Source organism: Mirounga angustirostris, unplaced genomic scaffold (genome assembly GCF_029215605.1).
Source record: "Mirounga angustirostris isolate CCGP_5_RB_7025 unplaced genomic scaffold, mMirAng1.0.hap1 SCAF_1, whole genome shotgun sequence".
In the NCBI taxonomy this organism is placed as follows: Eukaryota; Metazoa; Chordata; class Mammalia; order Carnivora; family Phocidae; genus Mirounga; species Mirounga angustirostris.
This window is the reverse complement of record NW_026991709.1, coordinates 112,166,761-112,182,819: the sequence shown is the minus strand read 5'-3', so window position 1 is coordinate 112,182,819 and position 16,059 is coordinate 112,166,761. Positions and strand designations below refer to the sequence as shown.

The following is a 16,059-nucleotide window of genomic DNA, read 5'->3' as shown; positions in this document are numbered from 1 at the left end:
AGTGTGTGTTAAATCCTCACTGTCTCAAAACCCAGAATGTTCCTTATAATAATGATAATTCAAAGGGATTGGGAAATCATTTATATTTTCCCTCATTGGACTCACCAGTCTCCCATTTGCAAGTAAACTTCCTTTCCTGCATATTTTCATTGGCCCGATAAGCCCAGTGAATATATCTTTGGTGGGATCCACAGCAGAATAATACATCTTAGATAGACAGACAGGATCTTTGTAAGTGGGTCCCACTTCTTTGGGGACAGTCCATTCGTAGGTGAATGTTTGTTTGGGTGCTACATGTGAAGCTGAAGGAGAAGGCACACCTGTGAGAAATGTCACATTGGAGAGGTTAAGTATGATTGCTAATGTGGTCATTTGAGCCACCAAGTGGACTGGGTTTCGTCTGAGACAACCCACTTCTCAGTTCCTTTTTATGAATTAGAATGAAACCCTACTTGAATGGCATCCCCCTTGTGCTCCGGTGTCAGGTCACAGATGGGTGTGATTTCCTTCAGGAAGCCTCCTCTTAACCAGTCTGCGGTTGGTGCCTGCTACGGTCCAAATGTTTGTGTCCTCCTAGAATTCACATATTGGAATCCTAATGCCCAATGAGATAGTCTTAGAAGGTGGGGCCTTTGGGGGGTGATTAAACCTTGAGACTGGGGCTCCCCTAAATGGGATTAGTGCCCTTACAAGAGAGATCCCACAGAGCTCCCTAGCCCCTGCTACCACATGAGAACACAGCAAGAAGTCTGAGACCCAGAAGAGGGTCCTCATCCAACCATGCTGGCCCTCTGATCTTGGACTTCCAGTTTCCAGAACTGTGAGAAATAAATTTCTGTTGTTTATAAGATATCCAGTCTGTGGTATTTAGTTACAGCAGCCTGAACAGACTAATATAGGGCTGCTCTCACAGTCCCTGATGATGCCCCCAGCGCTTTTCATGTTAGATTATGTGTATTTCCCCACAAATAGAACGTAACCTTCCTGAAGCAAGCATCGTCTCAGTATTTCCTTTGCTGGAACAACACCTGAAAAGAGGGGGTAATCCATACATTTTCTATTGAACACAACTGAATTGAAAATAACTTCAGACCTAAAAGGCAACTGCAGATGATCCTGTTCAAATATCCTGATTTTATACTTGGGGAAACTGAGACCAGAAAGACTGAATAATTTGCCCACAGTCATACTGCAAGAAGTGGCAAAGCCATTCATCTTCATCGGTCACCCTGACATATAAAAATACCCAAATGCATGCATAAAATGGAATGTTTGTGTTATTAAAGTTATATTAAAATGCTTACAATGCTAAGGAAGCAAACTCAGTACAAAAACACAATGACAAGTATTATATACTATGATCTCAACTACATTCAAAATATATATTATATGTACACAGATGGAAGAGTGGGGGGTTATATAAGAATATAATAGTGGTTATCTATAGAACTGTAGATAATATTTTTGGCTGTACCTTTTTATATTTTTCAAATATTCTAAAATGAGCATCTAATCTTATAATTGCAAGAACATTTTTCAAATCTAAAAATCACCCAAGTAGTACTCCAGAAATGTATAATTGATATAATCCCAATAAGTTACTACCAGCATTGTCAAAAATCATCCAATCAAGGCAGGACAAAATTCCATACAGCAGTTGGAAATGGAAGGAGAAGAGGTTTCCTTACTTCCTGGCGTGATGTCTAAGAATGATATACGAGCGGTTTCCTTGGAAGTTCCTGCCTTCAGTTTTTGCAGGGCAGTTTTCCCTGGCTGACCAGCACAGTGGGTTATTAAATGTTGTGTGGTTATAGAAGGTGGTACTCACTTTCATTCAGGGGGTTGTGAAGTGAGGTATAGTATGTGCCCTCGTTGTTCTTACTGACCCTCACCCCAGTTGGCTCAATACTGAGGGGATATGCTCCTTTGTTATGGAAAGTGACTCTGATCGTATCTCCCACCTCTGCCCAAATGACAGGACCTAGGGACAAAGAGAGCATTATTAGTCTTCCTTGGTATATAACATACAGAATACTTAAGACAGTTGTTTTCTTTGGCTTGTCCTCTGGCAGAAACTGCTGGAAGCAACATCTTATTTATGGCAAATGGATCATCTTTTTTTTTTTTTTTTTAAAGTCTCGTATCAACTTGACATGGCAAGGCTAGAAAGAGATAAGAAGGATTTTTTTTTTTTAAAGATTTTATTTATTTATTTGACAGAGAGAGACACAGCGAGAGAGGGAACACAAGCGGGGGCAGTGGGAGAAGGAGAAGCAGGCTCCCTGCTGAGCAGGGAGCCCGATGTGGGGCTCAATCCCAGGACCCTGGGATCATGACCTGAGCCGAAGGCAGACGCTTAACGACTGAGCCACCCAGGCGCCCAAGAAGGGCTTTTTGATTTAACTTCAGGTTAAGGAAATTTGTTAGCATTTTGATCCAAGTCGGTTCACCAGCTTTATACATTGACAAGAAACTGTTCAGTGTCTATACTCTCCTTATCCTAGCCTTCTATTTGCCAGATATGTGATATTTGTCCCAAGAGTCAGGGGGCTGCTAGTTAAACCTTGACCACCCAAAGAGGGTAAGTTAAATTGTCTTGGATGTAAAGGTAACGTTTTTGTGGATTTTCTGTCACCAAAATCAATATTGTTACCAAATATAGAATAAAAACATAGATATATAGTACATATTTTATGGACTATATAAAATGATATTTATTGAGAGCTTCTCATGTGCTTTTCTGAGTGTTTATGTGTATTAACTCCTTTAATCCTTACAGCATCTTTATGAGTTAAGGACTGTTATTGTTATTTTTTTAAAGATTTATTTATTTATTTGAGAGAGAGAGAGAGAGAACACGTGGCAGGGGAGCAGAGGGAGAAAGAAAGAGAAGCGGACTCCCCGCTGAGTGAGGAGCCCAATGCAGGGCTGGATCCCACAACCCTGAAATCATGACCTGAGCCGAAACCAAGAGTCAGACGCTTAACTGACTGAGCCGCCCAGGTGCCCCAGGACTGTTATTGTTATTATTGTTCCCCTTTCACAGAAAGAGAACAGGCATAGCAAACTAAGTACTTTCAGAAGTCACACAGCTAATAGGTGAGGAGTGAGGATAGTCTGGATCCAGACTCTGTGTGCTCACCCACTATATTCTGTCTGAAGGTCTGAGTGAGAACAGGTCTCTAGGCTGTGCGCAAGGCTCTAAGACTGACCCAGCCTTTTTCATTAGTAGCCTGGATTTTATTTCCAGGGGAATGTAATTTCAGCTAAGAATAGAGGCTAACAGCTTTGCTGTCTATTTAAACCAAGCCATAAACACAATTCTCCTTACCTCTTTTTTTTTTTTTAAGATTTTATTTATTTATTTGAGAGACAGAAAGCACAACAGAGAGCAAGAGTGGGGAGGAGAGGGAGAAGCAGACTCCCTGCTGAGCAGGGAGCCTGATGTGGGGCTCAATCCCAGGACCCTGGGATCATGACCTGAACCGAAGGCAGATGCTAATCGACTGAGCCACCCAGGCACCCCTCTCCTTACCTCTTGAAGAAAAAAAAATCATCATTTGAAATCAGCAGAGTTTTCAATGATAAAGATTTACTATTGGTAATTTACATTGGAAAAGTAACTAGCTGCTACCTTTAATTATTGAATGACCTTCCACGTCCCTAGTTTCTATGTAGAAATCATACTGCAGGTCCTGAAGTTTCTATTCTTTCTGAGGTTGGGTAGCTCAGGACAAGAGTACAACAGTCACAAATATTCTGCATGGACTCACCCAGGAGGCCAAGATGTTCCTCTTCAGGGCCTCTCTTCTTTTGATTTGTGAAGGAGGCATCTGTGTATTCACGATAAACCAGCTTTTTATAAGATCCTCCAATTCTTGTAGAACCCTGTTCAAAAAATACCTCTGAAGCACTGCCAAAAGAAAAAGGGTTTATCACTGGAGTTGAAAGCGGAACAGAAAGCAGGCATTCACATAGGACAAATTGAAGAGCAAAATTATGACCAGTGCTCAAAGGTAATTCTTATGTACGATTTGCCAAATATTCAAACAGAAGCAGATGGTACTAGGCACGTCATAGAAGGATATTCAATTAATGAGTGGAGTATATGGTATGGAGGTTTCACTTTTTCAAGTGAAGTGAAAAATTGTAAGATGGCCCATGTCAACCCCTGATAGTTATTAAGTGTTCTACAATAGAATCTTTTTAACAAATTATGAAATGTTTAAAAATACAGTAGCTACTGTTAATTGCATATCAGCACCAGCTGGGTACTTAGGAGCTTTCATTTGTTATCTGAAACTCACATGATAAGGCAACAAAGTTGGCATTATTCTCCCCATTTTACAAATGAAGAAATTAAATTTCAGAAAGGCATTTGACTTGCCAAAGTCATTCCATTCATCTCTTCTCCCATTTGACGAATGTACTGGACACCTGCTTTTTGCCAGGAACCTTGTTACATGTTGATGGCATAACCATAAGCAAGCTGGACCCATCCCTGTCCACAAGGACTTTACACTGATCAGAGAAGACAGACTATGAACCGATCAACATAATAACATGCAATAAGCACAGGGCATTATGGAGTAGTTCTCCTGGGCTTGGAGAAAGTGGTGGGAAGAGGCCCCAAAGGCTTTCCAAAGAAAGTGATTTTTCAAAACTATCTAGAGGAGAGTCAAGTTAAAAAAGATGAAGTATATGTGGTGGGGAGAATGGGGTGGGTGTTTACAAAGAGGAAATACCCTATGGAAGGCTTGGAGGAAAGAGTGAATATGGCATGTTTTACAAAATATGATAGGAGCAAAGTGTACAGGGAAGGGCAAACAAGAGAGAAAGAGGCAGAAGAGAGAGAAGGAGGCTTGGGGAGATGGCGGGGGCAGCAGGACCTAGTTAAAGTTTCAGTGCTCCATCCCAGAGCAGTAGGAAAGCTTTAAAAGATGTGAGCATTCAGGAGCAGTGTTTTAAGAGGATGCCTCAGGTGGGGGAAAAGTAGATAATTGCTGGAAACATTTAGGATATAATGAGGCAGTACTGATGAGGAGGGAAGGAGGGAGTGGTGAAGTGGGGAGTCAGGGATGGTACTCAGGTTTCGGGCTTGACTGATGATGTGTAGTGATATTATTCACAGAGAAGAGAAAGCTCAGATATATGGGGGGAGACAATAGGTTCAGATTTGGACATACTGATTTGGAGGGCCTCATCCAAATGGGGTGTCTCTTAAGCAATTTGAAATGCAAGTCTACAATTTACAAGAGCCTCCTGGGCTGAGCTGCAGCTTTGGAGTCATTGCATCTGGATGTCAGTGTAGACTGGGGCTTAAATTTCTGCTTCAGGAATCACAGACCCAGTTGTGATTCCAACATGTTTCCCACGGATATTGTCCTCTGATGAAGGCTTGTTACAGTCTTGTACCTGGAAAAAGGCCTGGAGACCAGCTGAAAATCACAGGCCCAGCTATTGACCAGTTGTGTGTCATTGAGTAAGTTACTTGACCTTTCCAAGTAGCTGGGTGGCAAATAAGGCTTCTCTTAGGAGGTGATGTCTGAGTAGAGACTTGAAGCAGGGGTGTGGCATAATCTCATCAACATTTTCGAAAGCTTACTTTGGGTGCTTTATGGAGGATGGACAGTAGGAAAGGAAGACTGAGCAGGGAAGAATGGCTGGGAGGCTCTGGAAGTCATTGGACATGGACAGGAGTAGTTTCTGTGAATCAAAGGACACTATCAAGAGAGTGAAAAGAAAACCTATAGAATGGGAGAAAATATTTGCAAACCATATATCTGATAAGAGGTTAATATCCAGAATATATAAAGAAGTCATAGACTTTAACAACCACCACCAACAGAAACAAAAACAAACAACCCAATTCAGCAATGGGATAAGGACTTGAACAGATATTTCTCCAAATCACCAACAAGAACATGAAAAGATGCTCAACATCTCTAATTAGGAAAATGTAGGTCAAAACCACAATAAGATACAACTTCACCCCCAATAAGATGCCTATGATAAAAAAAATGGAAAATAAATATTGGTAAGGATGTGGAGAAATTGGAACCCTTGTACATTACTGGTGGGAATGTAAAATGGTACAGCCACTGTGGAAAACAGTAAGGCTGTTCCTCAAAAAATTAAAAATACAATTGTCATATGACGAAGCAATTCCATTCCTAGGTATGTACACAAAAGAATTGAAAGCAGGGATGTAAACAATACTTGTCCTTCCATGTTCATAGTTGCATTAGTCACGATAGCCAAAAAGTGGAAACAACCCAAATTTTTATCAACGAATGGATAAATAAAACATGGTACATGCATACAATGGAATATTATTGAGCCTCAAAGAGGAACGAATGCTACGACGTGGATGAACCGTGAAAACATTATGCTAAGTGAAATAAGCCAGACAAAAAAGGACAACTGCATTATGTCCCTTGTATTAATTGCCCAGAATAGGTAAATTCATGGAGACAGAAAGTAGAAGTTATCAGGGATTGGAAAGCTACTGTTTAATGGATACAGACTTTCTATTCAGAATGATGACAAAGTTCTGGAAATGGATAGTGTGGATGATGGTACAACTTTGTGAATGTACTTAACCCTGCTGGATTGCACAATGCTGTATTTTCTTTTATTTTTAATTAATTAATTAATTAATTAATTAATTAATTTTTATTTTAATTCAATTAGCCAAGGTATATTGCTGTGTTTTCGAGAAAGGAAAGCTAATGCATTGATCAGTCTAGTTGTTTTCAGTATTTTCTGAGGAATTTTTTGAGCCTCTGATAATTTTTAAAACCACTTTCTTTCATGAACTCAAAAATCATATTTTTCAAACTGGGACTCATACCAAACACCTTAGTAAATATTTAGCAGTGTTGTTACTCAGTTTCAGGTACCAATTAAAATGTTAATTGCTGAATCCATCTTTTATGCCCTTTCTTTCTTTCTTTCTTTCTTTCTTTCTTTCTTTCTTTCTTTCTTTCTTTCTTTCTTTCTTTCTTTCTTTCTTTTAGGGAGTCCTATTTTGAAATAATAGTCCTTTTTCTGAATTACCTTCCAGGTGCTGTTAAGTTTTTTTTGGTGAAGAGGTCTATTCCAGAAGGTGCATAGTTCCAGATGATTTCCTCAGCAGCAATGTAGTAATGTCTAACTTGTTTCCCGTGGATATCGTCCTCTGATGAAGGCTTGTTACAGTCTTGTACCTGGAAAAAGGCCTGGAGACCAGCTGAAAACCACACGGAAGGAGACATTGGTTAACGCAGCCAATGGTTTTTCCCTCCGATTGCCTCGTAATCATTGCTGATGAAATAACAGATGGAAATTGAAGAAACAGAAACAATATTACAAATTATAGTAAATAGTTGAAATAAATTACTGATAGAAAATTCAAAACTTCTCTATATGGCACAGAGAAGAGATATTAAACACTAGTATTTCTAAAAATGTGGTACCAAGTTCTGTGGAGTTTCACTTGGGAGGTCTTCTGATGAGAAAAAACAGACACATTAATAGATAATTAATGAAGAGGGGTTTGGCCATACTTTAAGGGCAGGGTGGAGTAGAGGAGAAGGAATAGAATGAGCATACATGATTATTGTTCTCAGACAAAATCAAAATGGTTATTCACCCAGTGTGTTGGGTCTTCTGAGGCTAAGGTCATATTTAATAGGTGAGGTTATGTTTGAAGGTCAGAGTTAACATACCAAAAGACCCAGATTAAAGTTAATTTCTTCAGAAGACCAATATTACAAACTAATATTTTTTTCAAGAACTAAGAATGTTCTTTTTTTTTTTTTAAAGATTTTATTTATTTGACAGAGAGAGAGACAGCGAGAGCAGGAACACAAGCACGGAGAGTGGGAGAGGGAGAAACAGGCTTCCCTCTGAGCAGGGAGCCTGATGCGGGGCTCGATCCCAGGACCCTGGAATCATGACCTGAGCCGAAGGCAGATGCTTAACGACTGAGCCACCCAGGTGCCCCAAGACTGTTTTTATATTGAAGAGATGCAGGAGGGATTTAGCAAGTTAAACCAAGGAGTAACTAGACTCAATGAACAAAGTTAGTTACATTTAATGGAACCAAGTCAAAAAAAAAAAAGTTACTTTTCAACTCCACATGCAAATCTTCTGGTGTTCACAATATTGTGTATTTTACAAAGCTGAGAAGTTATATACAGAACTATACTTTTAGGACAGGACTACACATTCAGAACCAGTTGTTCTTTTCCCAAAATTAATATATTTTCAGATTTCATTACTTTATAAAATTCCAGTATTTCAGTCTTTTTTATTACATTATGATGCATAGCGTCATAGGAATGAAATTAAGTTACCAGTTCAAGGCTCAGATTATTCCAAAGATATTTAACTTTTACATTCTGATTCCCAATAATCACCCCATTAGTGGTGTAACTGAGACATGATGCTTATTTCAGCTGACAGCTCATTTTAGGTAAAAATGCCTTACCTTTCAGGTGGTTTAGATTCTGACAGCTAAGCATCCATTCTCCAGGATTCTGGGCCACCATAAAAGCTTCGAAGAGGGTAGCAGGAAAGAGATTGACTGTATCAATCCGGTAGTTCTTATTAGTTAACACTTGGCCGTGGAAGAAAGCTGCATGCACATCCACTTCATTACCCATACCAAAAAGATACCATTTGACTTTGTCCTCTGCACACATGGAGAGTCCTGGGAGACTTCCAAAAGTGTATCCATTCACAGCTGTAAGCCAAGAGCAGAGATCGTGACTCACAGACATTGGTGCCTGGGATAGTAATAGTCACCTCTATAGAAACTGAATGATTTGGGGATGGAAAATACCTGGCATACAACCTGCTGCTATTCCTCCCTCCCGTACCCACATCAGACATTGCTAATCAATCACAGTGCTCTTACTTTAGACCTGAATTCAGCCTCAGGAATTTTGTCAACACAGCATTAGCAGATGAACACAACACTGAAGATGAAACCTGTTTTCTCTTTCTGTTATAAGCTATACACATTAGTATGTGTATATGTGTATGTGTATTTATAAATACATGCATATATATGCATATATACATACACACATACAAAATGTACAAACATAAATTTTAAAGACTGAAGGTTATTTAGTAATCAATCATGTATCATGATGATAGTGGTAATATGAATGATTTCAATGCTTTCTTTTTGCTTATCAGAACTCTACCAATTTTCTACAGTGACTATGAATTACTTTTGTAATAAGAACACAAGGAAAGCTTTTTCTTTCTTTTTTTCTTTTTTAAAGGTCGGAAGACAAAATTAGAAGAGATGTGAAGGAGGAAAGAAGAAATGCAGGGGAAGGATAGTAGAGACTGGTACCAGAACCACAAAGCCCTAAAAGTCCAAAAGCAGGATGATCTAAGACCCTTTGAAGAAACTTAGGATCACTATTCACACTCAGTGGCCCTAGAAGTAAGGTGGAAATTGGTTCTGGGAAGCACCATGAATGCACCTGATACAACAGAGGAATAACCAGACCTACCCAGACGAGATGTTTGAGGATCTTTTTCTAACATCTATTTTTGATTAGTGCATAACAGAGGCAGGATTAAAGTATAGAAAGAGGACCTTCGAGCCAGAAATAAATAAAAGTTAGGGGAAAAAAAATCTGTATTTCGTTAATTATTTTTCTGCTTTGGGAGTTATTTTTGTATTCTCAATTTCTGAGTAAAGATTATTTTGAAGAAGCTAAACACGAACAAAAATCTATACTTACTGGTCTAGTTGGTGTTAAGAGATGTGATTTCTTATGCAAATTCTGAGTGATAGACAACCTTACTAAGCTCATTATTTTGTGTCTGGGGGCACAATTAAGAATTAAGGAGAAGCCTGGGCAGTAAAGAAAGCATTTCTAGAAGAAATAAAGTGAATTAAAAGATAGAAAAAAATGATGCAGAGGAAAAATGTAAGAGAAATACCTTTTAGAACTAGTGGTTTGAACTATTTTCCTAAATACAGTTCAATGCTTTATGATATAAGTATAATTTTCAGCATTTAGTTTAATAATTTTAGGCTGCCTCAAATAATTTTTGGAATGAGTTTGGAGGATAAACAAATATATAAATAAATATAACATACATATACATTAAACCATAATTGATGGTGTTTTCTCCTTATTAGTTTGGGAACAATTTGGTATATCCAGTTTTACCAGGCACAGAGTTTTGATTTGATCTGTTTAGCTGAATATGAAGTTGCATGTTTAATATACCTTCTTATCAAGGCCAGACCAGAAACACACCACTTAGGGATGCCTGGGTGGCTTAGTTGGTTAAGCGTCTGCCTTCGGATCAGGTCATGATCTCAGGGTCCTGGGATCGAGTCCCACATGGGGTTGCTTGCTCACTGGGGAGCCTGCTTCTCTCTCTGCCTGCTGCTCCCCCAGCTTGTGCTCTCCCTGTCTCTCTCTCTCTGACAAGTAAATAAGTAAAAATCTTAAAAAAAAATAAAGAAGCACACTACTTATTCATGTGAAGGATAAACCTAGCAGACTTAATGGATAAAGAAAAATAAGATAAAGTTAACACATCTTCTATAATCTTACAATACATCCTGTTACTCTCCTGGAAGTCTTCATCATCTTTGTCAACTTTCTCTGGTTCAGAGCAATAGGTTTTAATGTTGTCATCTAGGTACCAGCTGAGATTTTCATCCACCACAGAAAACATCACCACAAATTCTTGGTCAATATTTTTTTCTTTTTCATTATCCAGAGAATCTGAAGTGAAAATTACTATTTTAGTAGTAGTTAATCTTTAGCGTGTATTTTTAGCAGGTGATTTATAGCTTTAAAGATTTATTTTTCTTATAAACCACAAATCTGGATTAGTCACTTCTGTTTTACAGACATGGAAATACTAGGAAATTTTATGTTCAGTGTCTTGGGCTTGGAGATCCTTATATACCTGGATGTCCACTGACCACATAACTATTCAATACTTTTTGGCAAATGTGAAGGTTGGAATCTAAAGTTGTGTGTATAACATACAGCCATAAGCTGAGACAATAAGTCTTTGCTGGTAAATCCTTATTCCAGTAAGAATTAGATTTCAAGCTCTTGAGCTATGTTGTCTTTTTCATGATGCTAGAAATAGATACTGTGATCTTATATTGACCAACACAATACAGGTAACTACAGACCTATCACCATGGAGTGCCGCTAAGGGAGTCACATTCAGTGAAGTCACACATCTCTTCAGCCACCACTGTTGGAAATTGGATACAGCAAAACTGTCTTCCAGGAAAGCATGTTTCTTGCAGTTTACCTATGTGTGTGAATGCTTGTTCCATTCATCCCTTCTTCTTTTCCTGCCCTGCTCTTTCTTTCCTTTTTTCTAGATTCACCCCCTCTCAACCTCACCTACTCAATCATAACACAGAAGACTTGACTTACATTTAAAAAAGCAAACTACCCCATCTCTTGCCTGTTGGTCATACATTGCGATCAATAATGAAAAAATGTACCTTTTTTACAGATTATTAAAGGTCCGATAAGTCCTGAGGCGATATCTTTTGGAGCATCAATGTGGGAATGGTAAATCCTGGTCACACAATTGCTATCTTCCTCACCAGGACTTTGGTCTTGGCTGGCATCCAATATGTATGTGTACTGTTCGCCTGGATACACTTTGTCATCTGCTTTGTGAAAATCTGTGGTGTTATCAGGATAGATGGCCCCTAGGAAGCAATATGCGATAAAGTTACAAAGTGAATGTATTTGAACTTAAATGAGAGAATAGATGGTCCATTAATTTTTTCAGCAAACATTTGGTCAATTTCTAGTATGTGCCCCCTTGGGATTGTAGTGATGTACTATTTGAACAGAGAGGAATGGAGTGAGAGGCTAATGATTAGGGGGTCTGGAAGCTTCACAGAAGATTTGGTTATTATTTTTTATACTTACTGAATCTTAAGGGAGTAGTAATAGATAGAGAATAGTGACTTTTGGTTTGCAATTTAAAGAACCACTTTTGCTCTGGGGTCATGGTATGGAAGCATGAGCAAAATGGCTACTCTCTCTTATAATTTGAAACATCTTATATGATGTCAAATTTTTGCCCATGAAGTAACTATGGATTTTTTAAAGTTTTGTACTTTTAATTTGGGAAATTTCCAAAAACATGTAAAAGTTGAGAAAATAATATGATGAATTTACATGTACCCATCACCTGAGCTTTAACAATGATCAACTCAAGGCCAATCTTGTTTCATCCTTACCCCTACCACTCTTATGCCCAACACCATTGAATTATTCTAAAGCATCATCTCATTTCATTCATAAATACTTGAATATGTGCCTCTAAAGGATAAGAACTCTTTTTTCTTTTAACAGAAACACAGTATAACTACCATACCTTAAAAATGAGTAATGCCCTAATATAACATGAAATTGTAAAAAAAGAAATAAGACAGCGGTCAACTTCTATGCTATGAATGTATTTGTTTGTTTCAGAAGAACAAACAAAAATATATGGTCAAAACAATCACCTTCTCAAGCAATACCTCTTTAAAAAAGAAAAAAATTATTTAAAAAATCTAATTTAATCTTCATTTCTAGACTTAATCCTTATAATTTCAATTAGCATGGCCTCCTCATTTTCACTTATGATAATACCTGACATTCATTGAGCTATTACTATATACTATTATTTTACTTATTTTATGTATGAGGACACTGAAGCACAGAGAATGTAAGTAACTTGCCTAAGATCATGCAGCCAATAAAAGGCAAGGCTGCACTTGAAACTTGGTCTATTACTTTTGGAGCCCTTGCTCTTATCCACAGCAAAACACCACCTCTTTCCATCATCATTACCATCATCGAGTACTAAAAATGAATCAGAGAGGGTGCCTGGGTGGCTCAGTTGGTTAGGCGACTGCCTTCGGCTCAGGTCATGATCCTGGAGTCCCTGGATGGAGTCCTGCATGGGGCTCCCTGCTCGGCAGGGAGCCTGCTTCTGCCTCTGACCCTCCCCCCTCTCATGTGCTCTCTCTCATTCTCTCTGTCTCAAATAAATAAATAAAATCTTAAAAAAAAAAAATGAATCAGAGACATCAAACCTAATCTGTGTTCTTCCTGTACCATCTTTAAGTTTTCTAAGTCCTACATTCCAGTAACCTTTTGATTAATTGTATCTCAGTTGTGGCTCTGGGTCGTGCAGCCATGTGTACCATTTGGCTGTCGTGGGAGACTACCCAGACTGCCTGAGCCGGGACAGAGTTTATCCCAAGTTAGGATGGGACAGGACAGCGGCCACGGTATATTCACACGTAAGAACTTCAAAGGTGAGACAATCCCTATCTTGAGTCCTGTTTCCTCCCTCTGGACGTTTGCCTTTTCTAGGCCTTAATTCCCATTGCCTAGTTCTCTCATTCTCTTTGGCTGGCGAGGTGCGGGGCGCTGGGAGGGAAGTCCCAGTTCTCACTGACTCACTCCATCCGTCTACCCAGAAGTCCCATCACATTCACACTTCACACAAGCAAGCACATCTAAGAGAAACTCAGCATTATTATGATGAACCAAAATACTTAATAAAATCGTTTAGAGCTAAACGACAAAATTATAGATCTTATCCAGGAAGGGAGGCCATAATCTTAGAAGTTAAAAAAGTGCTCCTACTGAGAATTAAGAGGAAATTCCAGCTAGAATATGAGCTGAACTTACCCTCATGTTCCTTATAGTAAGTTATTCCATGTGGATGAAAAGTGTAGGGCCTAGAGGCAAAGTTTTTGAAGTGTACATAAACCTTATCTCCAGTTTCAGCTTTGATAATAGGGCCTAAAAACCCCAGCCAGATAGGTTTTTCTATAACTGTTGTAAAGGCTTTGTTTGTGTACTGAAGATACAAGGCCTTCTTATAGAACCTTCCAATTCTATTTGGGCCATTTTGAAGATAGATATCAGGATGTCCCCTAGAAAGGAAAAGAAGACAACTCTATCAGAAGCCATCATTTTGGGGGATAACATTATAATTGTAACATCTCATGTAACTAAAGAGAGATTAATAACCATATCACATTAAATGTTTCCCTACTGTTGTATGGATGCTTCCAAAAAATGAAGAGGTGAGTGGGTACTTACCCTGCTATTTTAATTAAGTGAGGCATCCCACATCAGGTGTGTATTAGAGAATCATGTGTGAAGGCACAATAAAATATGGTGTATCTTACAACAGTATTTTTCTTTTTTTGTTTTTGGGTTTTTTTTAGAGATTAATTAATTAATTATTTTTTGTAGTCTGATAATCTTTTATTAATATATAATGTATTATTTGTTTCAGGGGTACAGGTCTGTGATTCATCAGTCTTACATAATTCACAGGGTTCACCATAGCACATACCCTCCCCAGTGTCCATCACCCAGCCACCCCATCCCTCCCACCCCCCACCACTCCAGCAACCCTCAGTTTGTTTCCTGAGATTAAGAGTCTCTTATGGTTTGTCTCCCTCTCTGTTTTCGTCTTGTTTCCTTTTTTCCTCTCTTCCCCTATGATCCACCAGAGTATTTTTCTGCAGGATTTTTATGTTAAAACCCAGAGGTATTATGAAATAAAATACAAAATTAGAGTGAAATATTAAGATAAAGCAGTTAACACGTTACTCACTTACGGTATACCTCTTTCAACTACTAGAAAAAAATGAGTTTATAAGCAGTTAATCTTGATATTTGAGACTTCAACGTGTGCATATATTTTGTTTTCCTATATAAATAAAATTAATGATGCTAAATTAATTTTACCATTTGTATTTCTTTTAGCAGCACTAAACCAAGATTGGAATTGAGCGTGCAGTACATGTGGGTTTTAAAATTACCTTTGGATTCAAATTACTCTTATGTTCTTTTAATCCCTTGCAACTGAAAATACTTGAACACTGAACATTTACTTTCTGCTTAGTGGCTGATTCATAGTTGCTCAAAACTTTTCTAAAAATATGAGCAAATTAAATTATAACTGGGCCAGGGGAGCAGGGGGAGGAGGAGAAAGAAAGACAAGAAAGGAAAAGGAAGAAAGTGAGTTTGGTATTCAAACTTTTAAAGTGATTCTTATGTTGTCCTTAACAGAAGGCTCTGAATAGCTCAGGAAGATCGATTTGTGGGTAACTCCATCTGCCCATGTGGAGGACCCACTTAAAACCTGGACTTTGGCAAGCTCCACCACAAATGGGATCTCCTCCAGCCTAACACTCAGGCTGATGATCTGAGGTTTGTATTTCTTGGTGTGAGTGTGTGTGTGTGTGTGTGTGTGTGTGTGTGTTGCCAACTTTCCCCTCAGTGACCTCTGATGCCTTACGGTTTCTACTCAGTCCCCGTGGGGCCGGAAGATCTGACTGGAGAATAAACTTTGTCTTATTTCCTCAGCTGTAAGCTCAATGAAAAGAGTGAGAGAGACTTTTCCTTCTTTTCTTCAAGACAAGAGGAAGGCTTGTCTGGGAGCTCTGGACTAATGTTGCTGCAGAGTTTAAAGGCCCAGTTCTTCCAAAATCTAGGCTTGCAGCCTAATATTTCTTAAGTTTTAATGTGCATGGGAATCTACTGAAGACCTTGAGGAAATACAAGCTCCTGAGCCCCAGCCCCATTGATTCTGATGGTGTGCATCTAGGCTGGGGCTCAGGCATCCGTAGTTACTAACAAACACCCCAGTGTGTTGGTGTGTTCTGTTGGGGGCGGGCAGCGCTGGACCATGGATAACCTGAATACGGGAGACTCCAAAGTGAAGGGGAAGAGAGCTGCCTAATCCCAGAGGCAGTGGGATTTCTTGGGACAGTGAGACAGAAAAGTGGCAAGTCCTGTTTCCAGACCCTACCCTGGTAGTGGCCAGGCTTCTGTTGCTATAGTTGCATGAGGACATCAGATTAAATCTGAGTACTGGAGCCAGTGAGCATAGCTGCTTGGCAGTGGTTCTGGTGGCTGAGCTTGGGCAGCAGCAGCAGGGGCTGGAAATAGCAGAGCACTATGCCCTGGATTGACCAGAGGACTTTGACAATGAGTATCTCATTGTTGTCACCATATACCGAGGATGCCATTT

The 16,059-nt window shown here is 39.0% G+C and overlaps 1 protein-coding gene across 14 annotated transcripts in view; it reads right to left on the bottom strand.

Moving 5' to 3' along the window:
• The window catches only part of LOC123863736 (ceruloplasmin), a 59,518-nt gene that overhangs the window by 37,748 nt on the left and 5,711 nt on the right, over nucleotides 1–16,059 (bottom strand). For all 14 annotated transcript variants that reach the window (XM_064586582.1, XM_064586589.1, XM_064586593.1 and 11 more), the window contains exons 2-9: nucleotides 13,698–13,945; nucleotides 11,498–11,710; nucleotides 10,578–10,751; nucleotides 8,474–8,728; nucleotides 7,060–7,231; nucleotides 3,774–3,913; nucleotides 1,829–1,981; nucleotides 106–320 (exon numbers count right to left, since the gene is read on the bottom strand). In XM_064586582.1, the coding sequence (XP_064442652.1) occupies nucleotides 106–320; nucleotides 1,829–1,981; nucleotides 3,774–3,913; nucleotides 7,060–7,231; nucleotides 8,474–8,728; nucleotides 10,578–10,751; nucleotides 11,498–11,710; nucleotides 13,698–13,945 (1,570 nt within the window). The remainder of the gene's footprint in view (nucleotides 1–105; nucleotides 321–1,828; nucleotides 1,982–3,773; nucleotides 3,914–7,059; nucleotides 7,232–8,473; nucleotides 8,729–10,577; nucleotides 10,752–11,497; nucleotides 11,711–13,697; nucleotides 13,946–16,059) is intronic.